The sequence below is a fragment of the Ananas comosus genome, linkage group 4, assembly GCF_001540865.1.
Source record: "Ananas comosus cultivar F153 linkage group 4, ASM154086v1, whole genome shotgun sequence".
Taxonomy (NCBI): domain Eukaryota; kingdom Viridiplantae; phylum Streptophyta; class Magnoliopsida; order Poales; family Bromeliaceae; genus Ananas; species Ananas comosus.
Window position 1 is genome coordinate 2,014,240 of NC_033624.1, and position 21,376 is coordinate 2,035,615.

Sequence of the window (21,376 nt, forward strand, 5' to 3'; positions counted from 1 at the left end):
GCTTGATGATTGGTATCTAAGACCCAAGTTCGAATCCTAATTGATTCACATTTCCAGCTAAGTTTATTTCTAAATGAAATAAACGAAGCGGATAGTATGCTACTTATCTTTCACAAAAAAAAAAAAAAAAAAAAAAAAAAAACACTTCCTGCCGAAGCAGTTTGGTGTGTTCATTGGGAGGTTAACTTGGAGGTCGGAAGTTTACGTTAGGCCTACTGGCCAAGTCTCGGGAAAAAAAGAAAAAAAAAGATAGTGGATATGCATATATTCTTCTGTATTACTGAATTAAATGAACATTCAATAAAAATGATATATTCATGTTGAAAGCTATTTATATCTGTTTCAATAAGACTATTGAGAGAAACAAAATATAAATATCTTAATTGCCAATTAGGACATAATAATGATATAAGAATACAATACATTTGTACTCATTTCACAACTTAACAATACAGGTTATCATTTATCAAAGCACAAATGGCTCTGTAAATGTTACAACATTTTAAGAAATCAGAGAAAATTTGTTTGCACAAGACAATTTATAGGTGTAATAAATAATTTCCTTTTGTTAATCACCATTTGTAGTTGGCGGTAAATGATGTACGACCAGTAGCTTGCCGCTTCTAATCAATTGTATGGTGTGATAGAAAGGAATTCAGGTTACTAACAGGGAGCGGTTTTGATTGTGGGATCATCACCTCCTCAGAAGCTTCAAGACGTCGCCCACGAGATGCAAGGATCCCGTCACCAGAACCTGCATTTGATGCAGAACTTTCAATAGGTACATTTTTGTATTAGAAAAAGTTTGAAAAGAGAAGTATGTTGATAGGTCAAAGGGCATATACACAATTCAAGGGCATTGGAAATTCAATATCTCCTTCGGGTGCGTACAAGTAAATCTCTTCTTCGTTACCATGTGCAGAATAAACAATATTCTGTTTTAAGATTACCTGAAATCGAATAGAAGGGTTTTCTCTTGCACACTCTCTCAACCAATTTATTGCCATCGGAAGCGACGGGATAACAGCACTGCAGATATAGTGATTACCGGCAAGGTCACACTTGTCTAAGGGATCTACTTCGATAAAACCATTTGAAGATGAATTGTGTGTATTATGGAGCTTCAGGCCATTGACAGTAGTTACATCTAATAGCACATAGAAAAGAGTGCAAATGATCATATAACTTAACACATTCTCTATGGAAACCAAATAAGCCCAATTTTGAACTATTCAAACCAATGTTAGATTTCACCTTTTCGATGGATTAACTTCTCCCAAGTTCTTTGGAGAGTTGATTGCCATGATACTTCCCCTGAAGGATTTGATGGAACTGGTGATGTAGCAGAATCCACCCTATGATATGTAGAGATGCTAGGGACAAAAAGAGCTTTTGAGAACTGGACACCTGAGTCACAGAATAGCAATAGTCAATTCAGAAATGTCTTAAACTACAAATACTTATCAAATTACCAAAAGAAAAGGCAAACCATAGATTGAAACAAACATGATTGAACATTGCACTGTTGGCTATTAATTGAAAGACAGATACACACAGATTACTGCTATGATTCAGTCACATAGATAGGTTGTTTTTCTATGAAGCATAGATGGTATTTTTTTAATATGTCGCTGAATAGAGGTCAATTTTCTGCTGCCGTTATTTACAAACGAAATTAGGCTGTACTAAAATGTTTAGAACATCAGATCAGATACAGCTAACATGTATTTGTCCATAAATATCTGTGCTACGTAAGCATTACATCAATAATGCTAAAGGAGAAAATTTGCGACAGGATATTCTAGAAGTCATACTAGCCATGCTAAATTTTCACTAGCAATGATTCAAATCTAATCATCAGCAAAAAGGACTAGAATATTTGCAGATAATTGAACGGGATGAACATACTATGTATATTTGAAGGTGATCAATGCTTAATATTAGATAATGGAAACAGTAGTAAAAATAGTCAGCTGATCAAAAGAAGTTTCAAATAGACAAATATCAGAAAGTAGATCATAGTATATCTTAAATTAATTAGTTTATGAAACTATGAAATAATGCAATTGGTAGGACTTGATTGTTGAGAGAGTAGATACCGCTTGAGGTACAAGTTTTCATAAGCTGAGGAAGCAGAAGCTGAGGATCTCTCTTCTCCATGCAATTAAACAAAAGGATCTACAAAAAGAGAATATTTGAACTATTAGAAAGAGTTACTTTTCACCCCTTCAATTTGAAAAGTTTTAAAGATGTAAGAAATGCACAAGACAGTAGGAACAGCGTAATACAAACAGAAGGACAATTTAGTCACACCGATAAGTTATGCAAGAGAACTGTATAACTTCAAACTATATTTACCTTCTTTGATATTCTTTCAGGCTGATTACAGTGCTTCATGGAGCACTGAGAATCAGAGTTCCCATGAGGTTCGTTGATGAAATCGTTCTTTGTAGGGTGTTGGTTGTCCCACAAAGCATTGGAAAACCACTTAGCACAAGCTTCGAGACTCTCTGGAGTATGAGCACTATCTAAGTAAAAGATCAAATTACCACAGTAACCATTTAGCTCCGAATTCTCGTCAAATTTTTCTGGCTTGTCATTAACAATTTGAGCACGTCCAAAAAGATTAGCGGTGGAAAGGCCTCTAAGAAATTCTTCTGGTAAGCTTCCTTCTAAGTCATCCTAATAGAACTTCATCATATAACAAATTAGACATAATTATTGTTCAAAGTTAAATAAGAGAAGTCCTAAAACATCAACAAAGTATTTGTACGTACTACGTATACACATGTAGACACTTGCAAAAAAATAGCAGACAAAGATAAAGCAAATGGTTTAATCAACATTATGAGTAACCTAACCTTCAAAAGAACTTTAGTATACCCAGTTCTCTGAAGCCAACATTTGCAAAGAGCAACAGCAAGGCCTGCATTGATGTATTGGTGTTCTCCAGCTAATCCAAGCTTTAATCCCTTCAATTTTTCTGAATCTAGAGGTGGTGCAACTTCCAGTGGAATCTGCATTTGGAAACAGCAGGCAAATCATCACAACCATAAGTTTACCAAAAGAGGGAAAAAAAACAACCCAATTACTAGGCACTAACTGAAGTACAAAGGCATAAAAATGACAAATTACCGACAATTTGGATGACTCTTCAGTAAGAACAGACATGGCTTGCTCAAGTTGGGGCACTGTGAATGCAGGGACAGAATGCTTCATGTTCAGGGAAGACATCAACGGTTTTGTTAAACTCTTGAAAACAAAACTGCAGTGTTGTATAATCAAAACAGAAATATTGGAATAAACATTCCATGGTTAAATACTAGCTTTCTCTCTGTGCCAGCCAGTATTCTGACAAATACCTTACCTTAAAAATCCCAGCCTTTTCTGCTGCAATCTTTTCAATGGTGTCTCCTGCATGTAAATTAACTCTTCAGTCATCGATGCACAGGAAATTATCTAGAGTAGCATACAAAACCACTTGCTCAAAATAGAGGAATAAAAAAAGACACTATAAAACCGACCGTCCCTAGCGCAAACGGCAAAGGACTTGGTGGTTGGTACCCGAGTTCGAATCCTAGTTGATTCATATTTCCAGTTAAGTTTATTTCTAAATGAAATAGACGAAGCAAGTAGCATGCTACCTATCTCTCTAAAAAAAAAAAAGACACTATAAATAAGAGAGATTGAACATTAAGGGAATAACGTGTAGCTCTTTTATTGATTAGCATAGGTTGCTATAGGCCTGAGTTAGCCAGTAGCACACAGGATCTGAAGTTCGGAACTACTTTGATTTTGTTTCCTATACTAGCATCAGAGCAAGAAACAAAAACATAAGAAACAGATAAGGACCAACAAGGACATCCATGTAAGTGAAGCAGGAGAAAAGAAAGTACCTAATATCTCCATATGATCCATCCCAAGTGAAGTTATGCCACATACAACAGGCTGCTTAATCTAAAAAAGTTCACCAAAGTGTATCAGTTAACAAGCTGAATTGTAAACAATCAGTAGAAATCAACTAACAAATATATGGAGAGTTTAGATACATTTCTTAACCATATTGGTATTCAGTTATAAGAGAATTGTACAAGAGATAGAAATTAAACTAATCAACATAAAAAACTTATCAACAGAAAAAACCAAAAAAAACAAAAAGAGCACCTATTCTATTTCTTGCTTAACTGGTCCAAACTACAGTTATTGAAATATAGCATCTCTACTTATTAGGAATATAAATGAAAAGGATTTGTTAAGAAAAGTGACTATACAGCTACAAATAGGGGAAAAAAGGAAGTAAATATGTACCACATTTGTCGAGTCCCATCTACCGCCAATACCAACTTCAACAATGGCAACATCAACCTAGATACAACAACTTTTCACATTCATGACTAGATATACGTGATAAACACATCAAATCGGATTGTTATATCTGCAAATGTTACTTTTGATGTTTACAATTTACATCTTCAAGCATGATTCTGGAACATTGGGCAACTATTAGCAAAAAACTGATAATCATATAAGAACAAGAAAAGCCATGAAAAGGGTACACAGAGCATGACAGAGAGATTAATATATGCTATTATTTTCACACCGAAGAACAGGAAAAGCACATTTTGAGATGATATTTGGTTACAAAAGGAAGTGAATTGTTTTCAGAATACAAAAAAATATATATGGATCATTAAGAAAGGGGGTCATAGATATAAATTGCTAAAAATGTGCAACAGCCATCTGTTTTTTTTCCTTCTCTCATCAAACAGAATTTCTATTAAGATTTCTACTCAGAAGCATTAAATAGCTAAATATATCATCATGGTAATGATAGGGAGTCCCAGAAGTCTTCACAAGGAAGTTAAAGCAACAAGCATTCAATCTTTTTTGGAAATAAAGAAACTCATCTATGAAATTATAGAAGATTCAGCATAACTATCGTAAAGATCGCTTTATGCCGAAAGAACACTACATCAATAGTCACTATATAAAACTTCTGCGACAGAGCGTAGATGTGATTCTACTAGATGCCACTTTTGATGCATAGTAAAGCCACAGAATTATGGTTAAAACCTTTTCGCACAAGAATATCTTAAATGCCAACAGTGTGAGGAATTGAAAAAGAGGAGGCATTAGCAAACCATCTACATTTTTCTCCTGCAAAAGAAAAAAAAAAATATTAGTGTACATGCGTTTTTAACTGAATGTACTTCAAAGTTGCAACTTGCAAGGTCTTAAAGAGTCAAACTAAGGAGAGTTAGTTCTCCAGATCTAGCAGACAGAATTTTCTTAGCAAATCAGCACAGTGGTTATAGAAAGAGAAGTGACACCTTCAATTGGTGCCAAAGGCCCCAGAAATAATATAAAAATTTCTCTCTGGATATATCTGACCTGCACAAATAATGCTGGATGAGATAGATACAATTCCATATTTCAGTTGCTAAAAAAAAAGTGTGCATGGATTAGCCAAGTGTGAAGTGAAGCTTTAATTAGAGCTAAGAGAACAACTATGTGCGATCTAAAGCTTGGACATCAAAATATGTAGACTAGATGGTCATAAGATCTGAATTAGCAGCACGACCATTTCTATACTAAATGTAAGTTACAGGTCTCAATAGGGACATAGCTATGTATTGATATCTTGTAATAACTTACCCATTAATGCGAAATCTTTCTGTAATGTCAATCAAGTGAGGAGATGTGAATAATCCAGTTTGCAAACCACATTCCCTTAAAATGGCTTCTGAAAATGTACAAGTTGAACCCTGAAATACAACTAGATTAGCTGGATATAAGCATTGAAATTCCTATCACATCAAAAATATCTTATACCAAGTTCTGTATTTCAAAAGTAGCTTTTCTGGGAGACAAATAATTTATATTATTTAGAACTATAATACTTTTTTCAAAAGAGTGGCAGAGACCCACATATGTGTCTGCACATGAAAATGCAGTTGTTTCATCCACTTGTATAGACCAAATATGTGTTTGTTTGGGAAGCACGTAATGAGCACATGAGCAAGCCACAAACATCATGCATTCAAAATTTCAACTATATATAAGTACATGTAGCATGAAATGACTGTATGAACTAGTCATACACTTAGATCTACTTTTTTCGTTTTTTGACTGTAGAACACAGGATGATTCCCTGTGCTGTAGAACACAGGGTGATCTAATAAATTTGATATATAAATTTTCAAGTTGATGGATTAGATGCAAACAAAAGAAAGAATGTAAATATGTTGATTCTCTAAGAAATAGAGTTGTCACCTTTCCTTTAGTTCCGGCAACATGCATAATCTTAAGTTCAGAAATGGATTTATCCAAACCAGCTACCTGCATATATGAAAGAATTAAGAGGGTCAGCAAAAAAGAAAGAAAAGCAAAACTTAGAAATAAAAATTAGTCCATGAAGTTTGACCAGGTTCTAATTTTGTTGTCAGAATTCATATTGTAATAGTTTAGTTCCTGCAGTTTGACCTTGAATGATTTTCATCCTTTTAAGTGTCAATTCAATACAAGAAAATTAACCATGTTATTGATAGAAGTTCATAAGAAGTATCAGTGTCCACAAAACCATCTATGTTACTGAAACTCCACTAACCTTTAAGCATCACGTAACAATTACTGCTGACATAAGCAAAAGAGGGCAACAGGTTCGTAATTGTCAGACTAAATCTAACAGATGCATATTTTCGATATGGGTATTACAGATACAAAATATGATACATTCTCATGAAAAATTGCATATCAGACCTTAATAAAACAGACGTGCTTTAATTGCATTCAGTGAATGTTCACATTCTATGCAAGGATAACTTAGAGACTACAAGAAAATATGTAGATAGAATAGCAAGCGAGAACATGAACTTGATCAATTCATGAAATTTTAGTTTATACAAGTTTGGGCTATCATCACCTGCAGATATTTAAACATTAAACCAAACTTGCCAGCTTTCTTTGGTTCGGTTCCACGCTTCTGACGACTAATAAGAGAAGAAAGGGCTTCCATTGCAGCTTCATATGAAGAAGAAAGATCCACTTCTTGTAGACGTCCTTTGTCCTCCATTTCTAGAAGCAAATCATCCACAATGACATTCCAATGAGTGCCATATTGGACATAAACATGATACAATGACATAAGCAAGAAGTTGAGAAGAACATTGAGCAGCGATAAGACAATTATTATTCATGTAGACATCTAGCTAAAGCAATGTTGAATATATAAATATTAGAAAAACTATTCTCTAGCGGCCGAAGCTTTTGGCATCTTAAAAATTTCCTCCTATTTAATTATCCCCATCTTGGGCCTATAAAAATATCTAGAGACGTTGGATAATTAAATGGGCTGAAATAATTGTTTCTCTCCAGAAGCTTAAGCTGTCAAAAATGGTATTTTTAGTATTTATATATTCAACAAGCATACAAAACCACAAAACAAATAAAAATCAGTATTCATAAAGTTCTCGTAATATAATCTACCTATTGTTTGCGGTTTAAGCTTACGCATACGAGAAGAAATGCTCCAAAACTTCATGCAAACAATGAACTTTTGTAGATGAAGAAGAAAAGAAAACTTTGGTCAAAAGGCTTGTCTTCATCTTTGAGGCGCAAATAAGAATATGAACTTAAAAATTTTGTTGAGTAAGAAAATGAAAAACAGAGAATAATATAAGCCACGTGATAGACAACGCAAAAGAGGGTTTTGTGTGTGTGTGTTCCCGTGATACTTAACATTTTACCATGGCAGCATCCATATCTAATGTTAAATTTATGAAAATACTGATTCACTCACTCAATCAAGCAAACATCTCTTTCTACGACAAGAAAAAGAGAATGATTATAACAACAATATTCCTTGGCAAGGTAATATGAACCAATCCACTGTAGACTTAAATATCATCCATTTAGCAGTAAAATACAAAGATACTCGTATACTCTTCTGTGGAACTCGACGACATTTAAACACAAATTAATCATCTAAAGAGTATTTCCATAGAAACAGAGATTAAGCCACTATTCTTCCTAATATTTAAATTTTTTTGGCTAAAAATCATATTGCATTCCGCTTTTAAATGCGACCTGCTTATTTTTCAATCAAAAGCTACAAAAAAATTTCTTTCGATCCAACCCCAACCAGTAAAGAAAAGATGAATCCTGATCTAATAATTCCTTCATTGCTCGCATTCACACCTCCTGCAAATCTAATCGCAACCAACGCCACAACATAAATTCTGAAGTCAACTAAATCGAATCAAACAAGAGCAAATTCAACAAATTAGAACACTAAATAAATGAGACTAACCGTGGAAAACGAATCGAGAGAACTGATTACGCGATCGGATTCGCCGATTCCTACAGTTTCCCGAAATAAAGGGGAAAAATAATGGGTGTAATCTTTGAAAAGGGGTTAAAAAAGGAGTTTTTTTTTCCCCTTTTTAGGGGATTTTTTAGGTGGGGCGGCGTTTTAAAAAAGGAGGGAGATATGTCGCCGCACACACTACTAAGCTTCTGATTGCTTGGGCCAAAAATTACTTAAACAATATTTTTTATATATTTATTCAGCACTAAAATAATTTGAGAAAAATAGAATGATTTTAATTTTTGGTCCTTTTCGGTAGAGGACGAAAAAATCTCAAGCGAATTAAATTTTTTTTATTCATTTTTTTACTGTCGAATTAAATAAATGTGAATTTTTTTCAACTAATTGATGAAAATATTATTTTTTTACAAATCAAATACTATAAAACATATATATTAAAAAATATATATATAAATTATTTTTTACCGTTTTACGTACAACGAGACACGCTCTAGATATAATTCATTTCCTTTGGATTTTTAGCTGATAACTAATTTTTATGTAAAAATTTAAAAATAGTTTTTAGTTGAACTAAAATTTATTATTATTTGTTTGAGAAAAAATTAAGAATTTTGGAACTGAAGTTGTTCACTTTCTATTTTTATTTTAGTAGAAAATTTTATCCTAGCAAGTAGCAAATAAGAGATAAAAAAAATTACAGCATTTAATTTTTTAATTATTTTATGGTGATTGATTTCGCGGCTGGTCATAACGGAATTAATTATGGCATTACGAAAACAATATTATGCATGCAAATTGGAGAATAAAAATAAATTTTTATGATCGAAAATTACATCACTTTTTTATATTTCTTGTGAGACAAACAAGTTAAAACCGAACCGCACCAACCTAACCTATTCATTTTGGTTGTGTTTAAATCAAATTTGGGTATCTAAAATTGGAAAAAACTGGTATTTTTTTACAAAAAATTACAATAGTAAATCAACTTTAGTAAATTTAATTACATAATACATTACTTAATTTATATTTGTATTTCAAAAAAAGAAACTGATATGATAAACTGGTCTACCAAATCATGATAAACTAAAATAAAATTGTACAAAAAATTATATATTGATATAATAACCACAGTTAAATTTTTAATCCTTGTCAATTTGGGATTAATATTTATTTTTTGCTAAACAGGTTCAGTCGATTCAGTATAGTTTTACTAACATATCATAAGACTTCAATATTTTCATATTTTGGTTCGTCGTTCGAGGGATCAACCAAATCAACCAACTGCACTAAATAATGGTGGTCTCTGCCGATTTTATACTGCAGTAACAAAAGGAGTGACTTTTGTTTTGTTGGAAAATAACTATTTTAATTGGTGGTGGGAGTAATAATAATTTTAATTGGTCGGAGAACGGCACCCAGGGAGGAATATTCGGAGGATATTAGATTCGATGGCGACGAATCACGTTGAGGTCTTCGGTAGTTACGTCAATATATTTTTAATATCATTACCAGTACACTTTAAAATAAAATATATATCTTATACTTATTTTATTCAAAAAATTATTAATTTTTAATTTGTCATATTAATTTTTTAAAATTTTTATTAAAAATCACTAGGAATGAGAGGATTACAATTTTTTTTTAAAATTCTCCACTTACCACATCATACTGTTCAAATCATTGTATTAAAGAATGATTTTGAGTCGTGGCTTTATGGATGGTGCTTTTATAAAAATCTTAGCAAAATTATGAACGTTCATAAATTATCTAAAAGTATGAATTTTCATATATGCGCCGCCCTAGCTAGAGAGTGGAGTTTCTACAAAAGTACCTTCATTACAAGTTGTTAGTTTGAATTTTATTATGTGCATTGATTTAGACTTTTATTTGAAATATCAAATAAATATGGTACATGCTATGAGAAAGTGCAAAAGAATATTATTAAAATTTCTTTATTATGCATGTAGGCCAAAAAATCTAGTCAAAGAGTTTTCCTGGTTTGAACGGCTGAGTGTCGATAAGTTGTAGTGACTTTGATTGACAAAAAATAAAATTAAAAATCAAAATTAAAAAAAGCTCTAAAAGTAGACAAATTGGTAATTCACACAAAGGAATGAGAAACTAAATATTAAACACTTTGCTACGTCATTAACACAACATGCACATGCCTTTTTTATCATTTTTTGTTTGTTCATTTATGTCATGTTGGTGGAACCATCTGGTGTTACATCTGTAGTTAAAAATGTGACAAGAAAGCGAGTTCAAGCAACAAGAAGCTGTAAATACTTGAGAGTAGGTTCTCACTGCAAGAAATGATATTAACAACTCCATTTATCCTTGTATCACATTTGGTAATAACATTCAAGAGTATCTGGATATTCTTTTGTTATTTTTTATTCCATTTCAAGAACCTTACAGCAGGATTTATTCTATCTACAAGATGATTTATCATACTCCCCTTCAACCAATTAACACAAGCTGTTGAGTAGAAAAACAGATGTTGCATGAGATATTCAGTCTTTCTTAGGGTCTGCCAGTAAGTTCAATAACTTGTTTAAAATACAAGTAATTGATAACTTTATTAAGCAATAAGTAAGATAAATAACATCCAACAAAAAAGAACAAGAAGGGGGAAAAATCAGTAATGCAGCTAAAAGCCTTTATCAGGAAAGCAACTGCTCTACCCCATCATCTATCTTACCTGCCTGAAGCTAATATGACTGCTAATAAAAGCATCAATATTACCATCTAAAACTGAATTTAAATCTAGCAATTGGATTCCCGTCTTGAGATCACGAACTGACTTCTGCGGACGAAACATGTATTCCCGCGTTTCGTGGTCCCACTCGCTCGCCACAGCACCCCTTTTGATTCTCCTTACATCCGATACGCCGTGTTCGGATGCTACAACAAGGAGTTTCGCTTTCAATCGGTTCATAGCCTTGATCTTATTAGCAAAATGACTTCTTTCACCTGCACCCAATAATAAAAAAAGGTTTAATTATTAAGGCAGACTGCAGTAGGTCATCTCACAAAGTGTGCTATTTCATTGAGGGGTGCTCTTTTTTGGGTAGGTAAGCTGGAAATGTTTGTGCACGCTAGCTAATATTTTTAAGAAATTAAAGCATAACAGAAATATTGTCAAGTAATTTCACATAGAAAATATGGTTCTGGGACTTTGAACCACTATAGGTCATGCACATAGTATTTGAATAAGATAATGTATAAGATGTTTGCCACATATAGTTGTTACCTGAACTTTGAACAGTTATGCTACTTGGGATATGACAAACAGTAACCGCAGGTTTACTACTGCAACCGGGCTGCTTATCTTCACAACTCCAGGAAGAGATTTCTATATCATTCTCATCTATATGCAGATCAACAGGTCCATCAAGGAAGAGAGGGATCACATCAACTCGGGCTGAGCATGCCTGCAAACCTCGGTCTTATCAACTCTCTGCTGCAACTCAGAAAAGAAATATTCTAATACTAGTTTATGAATCATCTAATATCATGAGGTTCGGGTAGCGTTACCAAAAGGAAGTGGATGCAGAATTTGGTACTCAATAAACAAGATGTATGATAACATTCAATGAAAACGAAAGCAGAAAAAAGTCAGAAAACACACTAGGTGTCTTGAACCCTATAGAAAGCCTCTTTAAGCTAATAAGGTAACTGAGTGTCTAAGGGGTTGTGCTGTAGAAGAACTTTAGAGTTTAGATTTTAGAGTTTAGAAGCTCTGGTCATTCTTGCATATTTTCACACTAGTACTCACCAAATAAGTTTCTTAACTGCACCCTTTAAGGTTTGAAGTGCAAGTCATTTATGTACTACCACTACCATATATGATGTTGATAACATCAAGAATAAAATGGTTTGAAAGTGAGTTCTCGCTAAAACTCCTGTTGTGAATTAAGAATAGGTAGGCTGGTTTTTCACAACTTGCAAGAGAAACTGCTCATGATCCACAATGTAAGAAAGCAATTAAGCAAAGCATAAAATTTGCAAGAAAGATCGAAGATAATCACCTCATCCACTCCAGAACCATCGAGAGAATTGCAGACCATTCGATGTGTACCCCTCTCTCCGAGAAGGTAGCCATACATATATTCTGATTCAAACTCTATTGTTGCCAACCTGACACCACCACCTTTAAATGGATACTTCTCAACAACCCTTCCCATGAAACCATGCTTTTCAGCCCATCTTGCATACATGCACAAGATCTTCTCTGCCCATACCTATAATCAAATGATGGCTCAAATATAGACACTGAAAGAAACTTATTATATCTACAGCATAGAAAGCAAACATAATTCAAGTAGGAAGTATGATCCACATACCTCAGAAGCAATGGCTTCTGAACCAGCTTGGATGGTTACACAGGCTCCTTCCTTGTCATATGGACCATTCAAAAGCTTGGACATCTCATAACGATCAAGGAATTTGCTAACATCTAAAGAGGCTTTGTAGGCCTGCTTAAAAAGCTGATGATTTATGATATCCATGTCCGCTAGCTGCGTGATCAATTTTGCTTCTTCAGCCTGCACATGTGACATTTAGTTGACTACAGATGATAATAATAACCTTTAGCAAGAAAAATAAAGAAATAAGCAAATCTCTAGGAATATAACATTCTGGCATAAAGAGACAGACACATTTAAGCAAAAGACTCTGAGTGAGCTGAACTACCTACAAAATTTTAAGCATTTTTTTCTTTTTTTTTTTCATCGTAAAGCCTTTGATTGCCCAGATTACTTGTAACGCATAAGATTATAAAGTTCAAAAGCATCAAAAGATTAATCCTTTGGTAAATCAAAATTATCAATAAAAATTATGTGTAGGTATTGCCATGAGAAGTGCTTTGAGTTATTCGCATTCTTTTGAGGGTTACAAAAAGAAAATCATTCACGGAACTCACATTATGTTTGTCAAGCACAGCACCTTATATCTTAGGTCCTTGAGATCATCAACCACCTTGATAGCATCAGCTAAAGCAGCAAGAGATTCATTAGATCTTGTTAGATCATCCCACAAATTATACTCATGAAGCACTTCTTCTTGTCTGATTCTCCTCGCTTCTTCCAACTCCAATGCAGTTGGTGCGATCATCTCGGCGCGACTAACAGCATCTTCAATTTTCTTTTTCAAGGAGTACAAACCTAGTGAATTTCGAAGCAGGATAATGCCATCAATAACCAGGACAAAATATCAATAAATAATCATGCAAATATCTACTACCAATGTGATATGAGTTAAAACAGCGAATCAGTAACCAGTTCTCAAATTTGAGACACAAACTTAAACTGATGTGATTAGCCCTGATTGTCAAACAAGACGCGACCTGAGAGCCCGAATTGCCACCACCCCTTCCCCTCTTCTCACCTTTTTCTATCAACCACTCAACCACTCTATTGTACCTCAATAAATTCCATAACAAGACTCTTCACCACCCACTATTCAAGCCTAATTCATAAATATGTTAACTAGAACAGCTTAACTAAGGCTATTTTTCGTTTATACTAATATGCTATCTACCAACCTCTAATCATCACACCATGATTGTACATAATCTGCAATTTCCAAATTGATGAATATAAACACATTAATTGTCTAAACAACACACAAAAAAAAGGGGGAAAGAAATAATTTGTGGTACGGAACAAAGCCAACACTGCAGAGATAGATTCTACGTCAAAATAGAAAGGAAAAAAAAAAAAAAAAAAAAAAAAAAAAAAAAAAAAAAAAAAAAAGCTCGTAAATCCGATCATGAACACATATTCTCCTAATCTATATATCATGCTCATCACACCAGGTTGGTACATCGAAACCCTAAATTAGCGAAGCATAGAAGAAACAAGGTAAGATACGAACCCAGCTCCTTAAACACACGATCGTTTCGGCTCTCCATGGATTGGGAAGCGCGGATAAGGGTAAAGGAGGGACGAGGGGTTCTCCTTGGAAATGCCCGGCTCGGCGCTAGGGGAGCGGCTTTGGTGGGCGTCGGCGAGCTCACGGGTCTCGTCGCCATTAGAGAGGAGATAGAGATAGAGAGAGAGGTGTGGGAGGTAGCGGCGCTTCAGGAAAAGCGACGCTTTTTAGCGATGGGGATTGAGCTCTCGAGGGTTTTGTATTTTTTGTGAGAGGGTTCTGCTGCTGCTGCTGCTGCTGCTGCTTCTTCTTCTTCTTCTTCTTCTTCTCTGTTTGGGAGATTGAGGCACATCCACGAATGACTGGTGAGGAGTACTTGCGGAGGGAAATTATTTCGTGGATTTGGACTACCGTGGCATTCGTGGACCGGACCAGTTACAACGCAGCGTATTATATCCACATGATATTTTAGTTAGTTATTTATTTATATTTTTTATTTTTTTCAGAATATTAGTAGACCACCGAAGACCACCAAGATAAATTTTTTTTGTGAATGTTGAGCTGCATGTGTAAATCAAACAAAAATTTTCAAATTATATACATCAACACATTAACAACTTTATCAGTACACTATTTCACGTGCTTAAAATTTTGTTAATAACAAACTAGAACCCCTTCAATAGTTTTCTCTGTAACAAAAGTGAAAATTCGTAAAGGAGCTTCTAATTTTTCAACTAAAATTAAGTGCTGAAAGATAAAAGCAAAAATAGAGCCAAATATGTAGATTGTATTAGCAAATATATCATTATATTGTCATGCAAAGCCATCATCCTCGAATTGTTAACACCAGCAGAATTAACATCACCTAATAACTATCTAACATATGGCTAATTTATAATTTGTACTAAATTCCCAAATAGATATAATATCCACATCACAAAATGATCACAAATGTGAAAAGCAGCTACTATCTGTACCCTAGAGGGACTCGGCAAACTGAGGTGCTTCTAGATCAAGCTCCTGCTTCATGACACAGCTAATTAGCCACTCGCTGTTGAAAATCCAAGCACCGTTTCTGGCAGCGGCCAAAGCATCTGCCATATCTTCCTCGCATGCCACGAAGATAGTCTTCCATGGATCCTGTGAGTCGGCTAGCCTACGAATAACCTGCCGATGTTCATAAATATCGACTGATGTTAGTTATCAAGAACAGCTGTAGTTAACACATCTGCAAGATGTTGTGATTCACAATGATGTTAATTAATCATCTAAGTTATGCATGCAAAATTTAGCACTCGAAAACTTTTCAAAGAGAATAACGTACTGTATCAATACGTCGGGATATAACATTTTATGATACTTACGTTGCCACCAGCAGACTTGATAATGATTGAGAGGTCATCAAAAGAGGGCTGGATATGCTTAGAAAGGCAGATACTACATCCCATAAATAGTGAACAGGGGTTTGCTTTAGCCCTAGCAACTGCATCTCCCAGTTCACACTTGTACTTTGTCAGATATTCCTCATCCTTCAATATGTATTCTGATTCCTCTGCAAGAAACGTTGAAGTACTGAATTAACACAATAAGGATATAAGCTATTACTCTAGGAGCAAGAACCTTTCTTCCTAGCAAGCAGCGGGAAACTCAAAAACCAAAATAATTAGCATGGTCTGAATTGTAGGTACAGTGACTCACCTACAAACCTGCCTTCCTTAAAGCTTTCTTTCAGCCAATTTGGAGAAACGATCCAAGCTCTGCAGTTAAGCAGATTCTTATGAAAATGACTATAGTAAAAAAGAAATGAACTAAAGTCACAAAGAGAAATGGGAGGAGATGAAGATGTCTGAGGCATTGCAAAATGGGAGTACAGGTGTTTACATATAAGGTCACAATAGGTTCAGCCTTAGCCTGTAACAACCAGCTGAGTTGCACTCAAGAGTGATAAGACAAATCCCACATATAAAGTAATCTTTTTCTTTTTTTTTAAGGAATACTAATAGCGAGGATTCAACCCAAGAACTCTCACAAGAAAGCAGGTGGTACCGACCATTAGGTTAAGCTCTAATTGATGTGAAGTAACCTAGTAATATTGTAGAGTGCATTTCTAAATTCAGTGCAATACTCGTTTCCTGGATTCATCATATAGAATGAGGAACTACTTACCTGGGAGTTTACGGACATTCAGAATATAAGTTCAGATATGAAAGGCAGGATAATACTTTTACACTATTAAAGGAAAACAAGGAACACTAACCCAGAGCACAAAGCTACACAAAAATTCATTGTCCTCCTTGCTTTTCCTGTAATAACATGTGTGCTTGCACTTCCTTCAGAACTAACAGAGCCACCAAGTTTTTCAACTATCTGCGAAAACAATTGTCAATGCAATTAGAAAGGAATTTTGAGCAGATTACTTGTTACCAATTTTGTAAAAGCATAACTCCAACCAAAATTTACACTTCACCTATCAACTATATTGCAGAACTTATGAGATTAGACTAAAGTATTACATTTCTAGAGAGCCAAGCTTTGGAGTAGACAGCATATGTTACCTTTGTAAGGCTTGATTTCTTGGCATCATCAGCAATATTCATGAACATGATCTTGGGGCAACGTCCTTTTGAAAACAGGTGATCAATAATGTTACCTGTTCTGTTTCCTTCAGCATGAGCTCCCAAATAATCGGGAGTTGTGTGGACAGAATGGGTGCCCTTAGCATTTCTCCTTGAGAAACTGTCACAAACAAGATCTGTGATCGAAACCTGGCAACAATCGATATTATCATGGCCACCTCTGACTCTTTTCGACTTCAGTGAAGATGAAGAAGCTTCACAGAAATGCCTTTTTAGGCGTTGTCTAGATGAACACTTCCTACTGTTGGGATCATACCCGCTTTGTACCACCTCTAGTTCTTCTTTGCTTTCGCAGTATTCATTATTCTGAAGATCAGGATGTGGAAATGGAGAAGAACAAGGAGGAATACCTAAGAAAAGGAGCAGATCCTAATTAATTAGGAAATATTTATTCTTCTGTAGAATGTAATTATCCGTGATATGCATACATGCGATGGATCATCAACATAAAATTTTCTGCGTGTCAAGCCTTCTAAGATTTCTTGTTAGTTGACTTTCAGGGGAAATAAATATGATGTGGTTGAACTTAATTTTCTGATATTATTGCTAGAAATCTCAGCATCCATATAACAGCAAACTAAAGTAATCTACTACTACTACAAAAAAAAGAGAAATTAGAGATTAGGAAAATAAAGATAAAAAATTTTATCATTCATAGGAAATAAAAGTTAGAAAAAAAAAAGTTGCATATTACAAGAATGAGCAATATATCATAAATAGAGCAAAATATGGAAATTAAGTTATCACACTTCCTTTCTTTCTTGTTTTGTTGCTTGCTTCTCTAGCACAGTTTCTAAAACATTTAGTAGATATAGTCATTAGTTATATGCAGGGCCACTAAGAAATAGAAAACAATGGGTAGAAATAGCATGATGAAAAATTAGATGACAACAGGCAAGCAGTTTCCTGTGTATGCAGAGAAAACCCACTTCTCACCAATGTAGATTCTTTTCTCTATATATGCTGAATCTAGCAGAGACTAGTTTTATGATTTACATTTTGAAGTATCATTAATCATAGGTTTCAATTATCCAGGAACTCTAGAAAGATTACAACCTGATGAATTCGCGTGAGGCTTTGAACAAGGCAGCTGAACTGTTTGCGAGGGGTTGAGTGAATTCAAGAGTTCCTTCTTAAGATGAGCAACCATTAGTGTGGAATCACCAGGAAAGCATAGTGCCCTTCTAATTTCAGCTTTTATGGGTAGCCTGCGAACTTTGCCCTTACTGTCCACCGCTCCAATTGGTACAAAACCCTAAATTTTATCCATGTTACAAAAAACAAAATAACTTACACGAGCTTCTTTTTATTTACAAGTAAAGTTTAAGAAATCAAGCATTTAAAAGATGATCTTAATAGGTAAACATTAATAACTGACTAGAACTATAGTTAAGATTCAGCTTGATTACTTGTTTAAGCCAAAATCCTTCAGAAACCTTATCTGCCCAGCAGAATATTGTTGAAACGCCCACACTTTGAAGTCTACCACTTAGTTCCTTGAACAATAACTGACCAATACCCTGAAAAGTAAAAGGCAAGCAACTTGGTCCAATGTATGCAAGGATAGCAAATAAACAAGCAGACCAGATTCCTTTGCACGATTAATGAAAATAAAAGCAGATATCCTCATCCAAGTCATGATTAATATTATCCTGAATGGAGTTATGATAAAGTTTAATATTGTTTCAGTATATGTGCTTACTGCTAAGTAGAGGAGCGTAATAGAGTGATCAACATCAATAATTGATTACCTCAAAGGCAGTAGAAATTGTAAAAGGAAGAATATTAAGCTGAGAGAGTACAAGTTGGTCTAAAATCTAGAGAAGCATGTCTTATTCCAGGCAGAGCATATTATATAATAGAGGACAAAGAGACAAAATTGCACATTAAAAAGTCATCTTTGTTCGATGGTAATAGCTACCCTGACTAATGGTGCATACCTTCTTTTGGTACTTTGAACTGACAGCTGCAAGAGGTATTTCAGCATGCTGTGCATCAGCAGGAATTATTTGATATGATACAGCAGCTATGACCTGTAATGCACAAAATATAGTTTGAGCACTAATTACACATAAATTGATGAGACAGATCATCCAAAGTGATTGATTACAGGTAAACTTACCTCTCCAAATCCTTTAGTGGAATTAGATCTCAAAATCAAAGTCGTGTATTTTCTGGGAAAAGAGAATTTTGAGATTTAGAAAGCTAGCACTTCCTATAATCTTAACAACTGCAACCAACTACTTAAAATGGCAAAGCATAGTTTTGGTCAAATAAGATTGTGAAAAGCTGTCCTGTATCCGCTTTTACCCATTTGTTATGGATCTTTCAAGAAATCGTGAGTTTTTTCCGGTATTCGCTGCATAATTCATTGTAGGTAGTTCTTGCATGTAGAGCTTCAATACTTCCTGGAAACATAAAAGTAGGGAGAAAGAGTGTCAAGCAACCTTCTCAAGCATAGTTCAACAATAGGTAAAGTGCACACAGGTGCGTGCACATGCATACGCATGCGACGCACGCTATGGTGAGTCAATCAATTGAGAAGTCAACACACAGGCAGCTATATAAACATAAGGGCAATCACCTGCAGAAGGGATTTAATTTGGTTATCCACATCTTTTGGATTGATGATGAAGAACGAATAGTTAACCATTGCTGAACACTCTTCACCTTCAATTAACATAATGCAACAAATCAGAAGGGCAAAAATTGAGTGCTATAGAGAGAAAAAACAAGCATTTTAGCACAAAAGCACCAGATAAAGGACTAAGAGAGTAAACAATACCTAGGGATTTGAGATTTCTTTTTGAATTCCTTGTATTGTACCTGCCAGATTCCTCAACTAACCAAAGCAACAAACCATGAACAACCACCACAAACTGAAAACAAGGTTAAATCACAAAATGGGATCGAAGTTCACCTGAAACCCTAATTTTTGCGTCATTGGACACGGAAACGGTGAGACTTTTCTCATTCGACTGACAGATGACACAATCTCCAAGGATCTCGACCTTGCAATTTCCTGCGATAGGGAATAGGGTTTCATCCGAGATCGATATCGCAATCGCCATGTTCGAAGAACAACTAGGGTTTTGCGAAGGGGCCTACCGATGGAGACGGTGGAGTTGGGGGAGGCATCGATTTTCGCCATGAGGACCCTCTTCGTGTTCTCGCTCTCGCCCTCTAAGCGAGGAAGTGGGATTTAAAAAGGCTTCGAAATGGAGCGTAAAATTTTTGTAGGGCGGGAAAAAAGAATTTGGGATTTCGTGCAAATCGGGAAGTACAATATTTGCACCTCAGTAGACCCAGGTTGGGCCAAATATGGGCCAAACCCCAACATTTATACTAATAATAATTATGAAAAACTTCGAATTACCCCTCTTGTGGTTTTATTTTTTTTCACTTTAGTACCATACGGTTTAAAGTGTATCAAGTTAGTACCCTGTGATTTCGCACTTTCTCACTTTAATACCATGTGATTTAAATGTATCAAGTTAGTACCTTGTTGTTTTGCACTTTCTCACTTTAGTATCCTGTGGTTTAATATTTAATTAAGAGAAAAATAAAATCACAAGATACTAACTTGATACAAAAATAAAACCACAGAGTACTAACTTGATACACTTTAAATCACAGGGTACTAAAGTAAGAAAGTGCGAAACCACGGAGTACTAACTTGATACACTTTAAACCACAGGGCACTAAAATAAAAAAATGTGAAACCACAAGGAAGGTTTTTGACGTTTTCCCTAATAAATTGAGTTGGATCGGATCGGATCAGATCGGATCACCTAATGTCCGACCCAAAAAACTTGTCGGGGCGAGCACGACCCGCAAAACAACCCGATTCGATCATATCAAAATAAATAAAACAATAATTAAGATATTTTATTAAAAATATAAACATGGAAGGTAGGGATGCAAATAAATCCAATTTGATAGCGCTCTCACCCAAATCCATCCTAAATAAAACAGTAAGCCAGGTCAACAACAAAAAAGCAAAAAAAAAAACTCGAATTCATCTGAATTTGCTAAAAAAAATAAAGTGAAAAGCTAGAAATCTCTTCCTTTTTTTAATCCGCTTCAATCTATTAAAAGTATATTATTATTTCAATATGTTCTAAATGAAAAGTAAGTAAGAGTGAAAAATAAAATAAAAATTAATCGGCTACGAGTCACAATCTGTGACATGACCTCTGGATTCATCTATATTCAGATAACTATTTAAAATAGTATCTTCATACAATTTTACCTAAAAAATACANCGTGTTCTCGCTCTCGCCCTCTAAGCGAGGAAGTGGGATTTAAAAAGGCTTCGAAATGGAGCGTAAAATTTTTGTAGGGCGGGAAAAAAGAATTTGGGATTTCGTGCAAATCGGGAAGTACAATATTTGCACCTCAGTAGACCCAGGTTGGGCCAAATATGGGCCAAACCCCAACATTTATACTAATAATAATTATGAAAAACTTCGAATACCCCTCTTGTGGTTTTATTTTTTTTCACTTTAGTACCATACGGTTTAAAGTGTATCAAGTTAGT

The 21,376-nt window shown here is 34.8% G+C and overlaps 3 protein-coding genes across 5 annotated transcripts; all 3 read right to left on the bottom strand.

The window, feature by feature from the left end:
- LOC109709647 (folylpolyglutamate synthase) lies at positions 402–8,517 on the bottom strand. Of its 2 annotated transcripts, none has more exons than XM_020231957.1 (16): positions 8,309–8,517; positions 6,955–7,074; positions 6,274–6,339; positions 5,656–5,765; positions 5,331–5,391; positions 5,074–5,157; positions 4,309–4,365; positions 3,897–3,957; positions 3,368–3,414; positions 3,136–3,213; positions 2,862–3,017; positions 2,359–2,682; positions 2,100–2,178; positions 1,255–1,407; positions 951–1,147; positions 402–754 (listed from the first exon to the last, which is right to left on the bottom strand). In XM_020231957.1, the coding sequence occupies exons 2-16, from the start codon at positions 7,024–7,026 to the stop codon at positions 695–697; spliced, it is 1,605 nt and encodes a 534-aa protein (XP_020087546.1). In that variant the 5' UTR covers positions 7,027–7,074; positions 8,309–8,517; the 3' UTR covers positions 402–694. The 2 variants fall into 2 exon arrangements, with proteins under 2 accessions (XP_020087546.1, XP_020087545.1); XM_020231956.1 differs by having other exon boundaries at positions 6,923–7,074.
- On the bottom strand, positions 10,808–14,516 carry LOC109709584 (peptide chain release factor PrfB3, chloroplastic). Of its 2 annotated transcripts, XM_020231882.1 has the most exons (6): positions 14,204–14,516; positions 13,274–13,491; positions 12,673–12,873; positions 12,358–12,570; positions 11,580–11,760; positions 10,808–11,299 (listed from the first exon to the last, which is right to left on the bottom strand). In XM_020231882.1, the coding sequence occupies exons 1-6, from the start codon at positions 14,358–14,360 to the stop codon at positions 11,019–11,021; spliced, it is 1,251 nt and encodes a 416-aa protein (XP_020087471.1). In that variant the 5' UTR covers positions 14,361–14,516; the 3' UTR covers positions 10,808–11,018. The 2 variants fall into 2 exon arrangements, with proteins under 2 accessions (XP_020087471.1, XP_020087472.1); XM_020231883.1 differs by lacking the exon at positions 10,808–11,299 and having other exon boundaries at positions 11,600–11,789.
- LOC109709583 lies at positions 14,666–20,068 on the bottom strand. Its single transcript, XM_020231881.1, has 15 exons — positions 19,945–20,068; positions 19,757–19,858; positions 19,622–19,678; positions 19,421–19,506; positions 19,147–19,244; positions 18,959–19,010; positions 18,777–18,869; positions 18,246–18,356; positions 17,893–18,091; positions 16,756–17,186; positions 16,458–16,567; positions 15,899–15,957; positions 15,565–15,752; positions 15,178–15,367; positions 14,666–14,761 (listed from the first exon to the last, which is right to left on the bottom strand). The coding sequence occupies exons 1-14, from the start codon at positions 19,985–19,987 to the stop codon at positions 15,179–15,181; spliced, it is 1,818 nt and encodes a 605-aa protein (XP_020087470.1). The 5' UTR covers positions 19,988–20,068; the 3' UTR covers positions 14,666–14,761; position 15,178.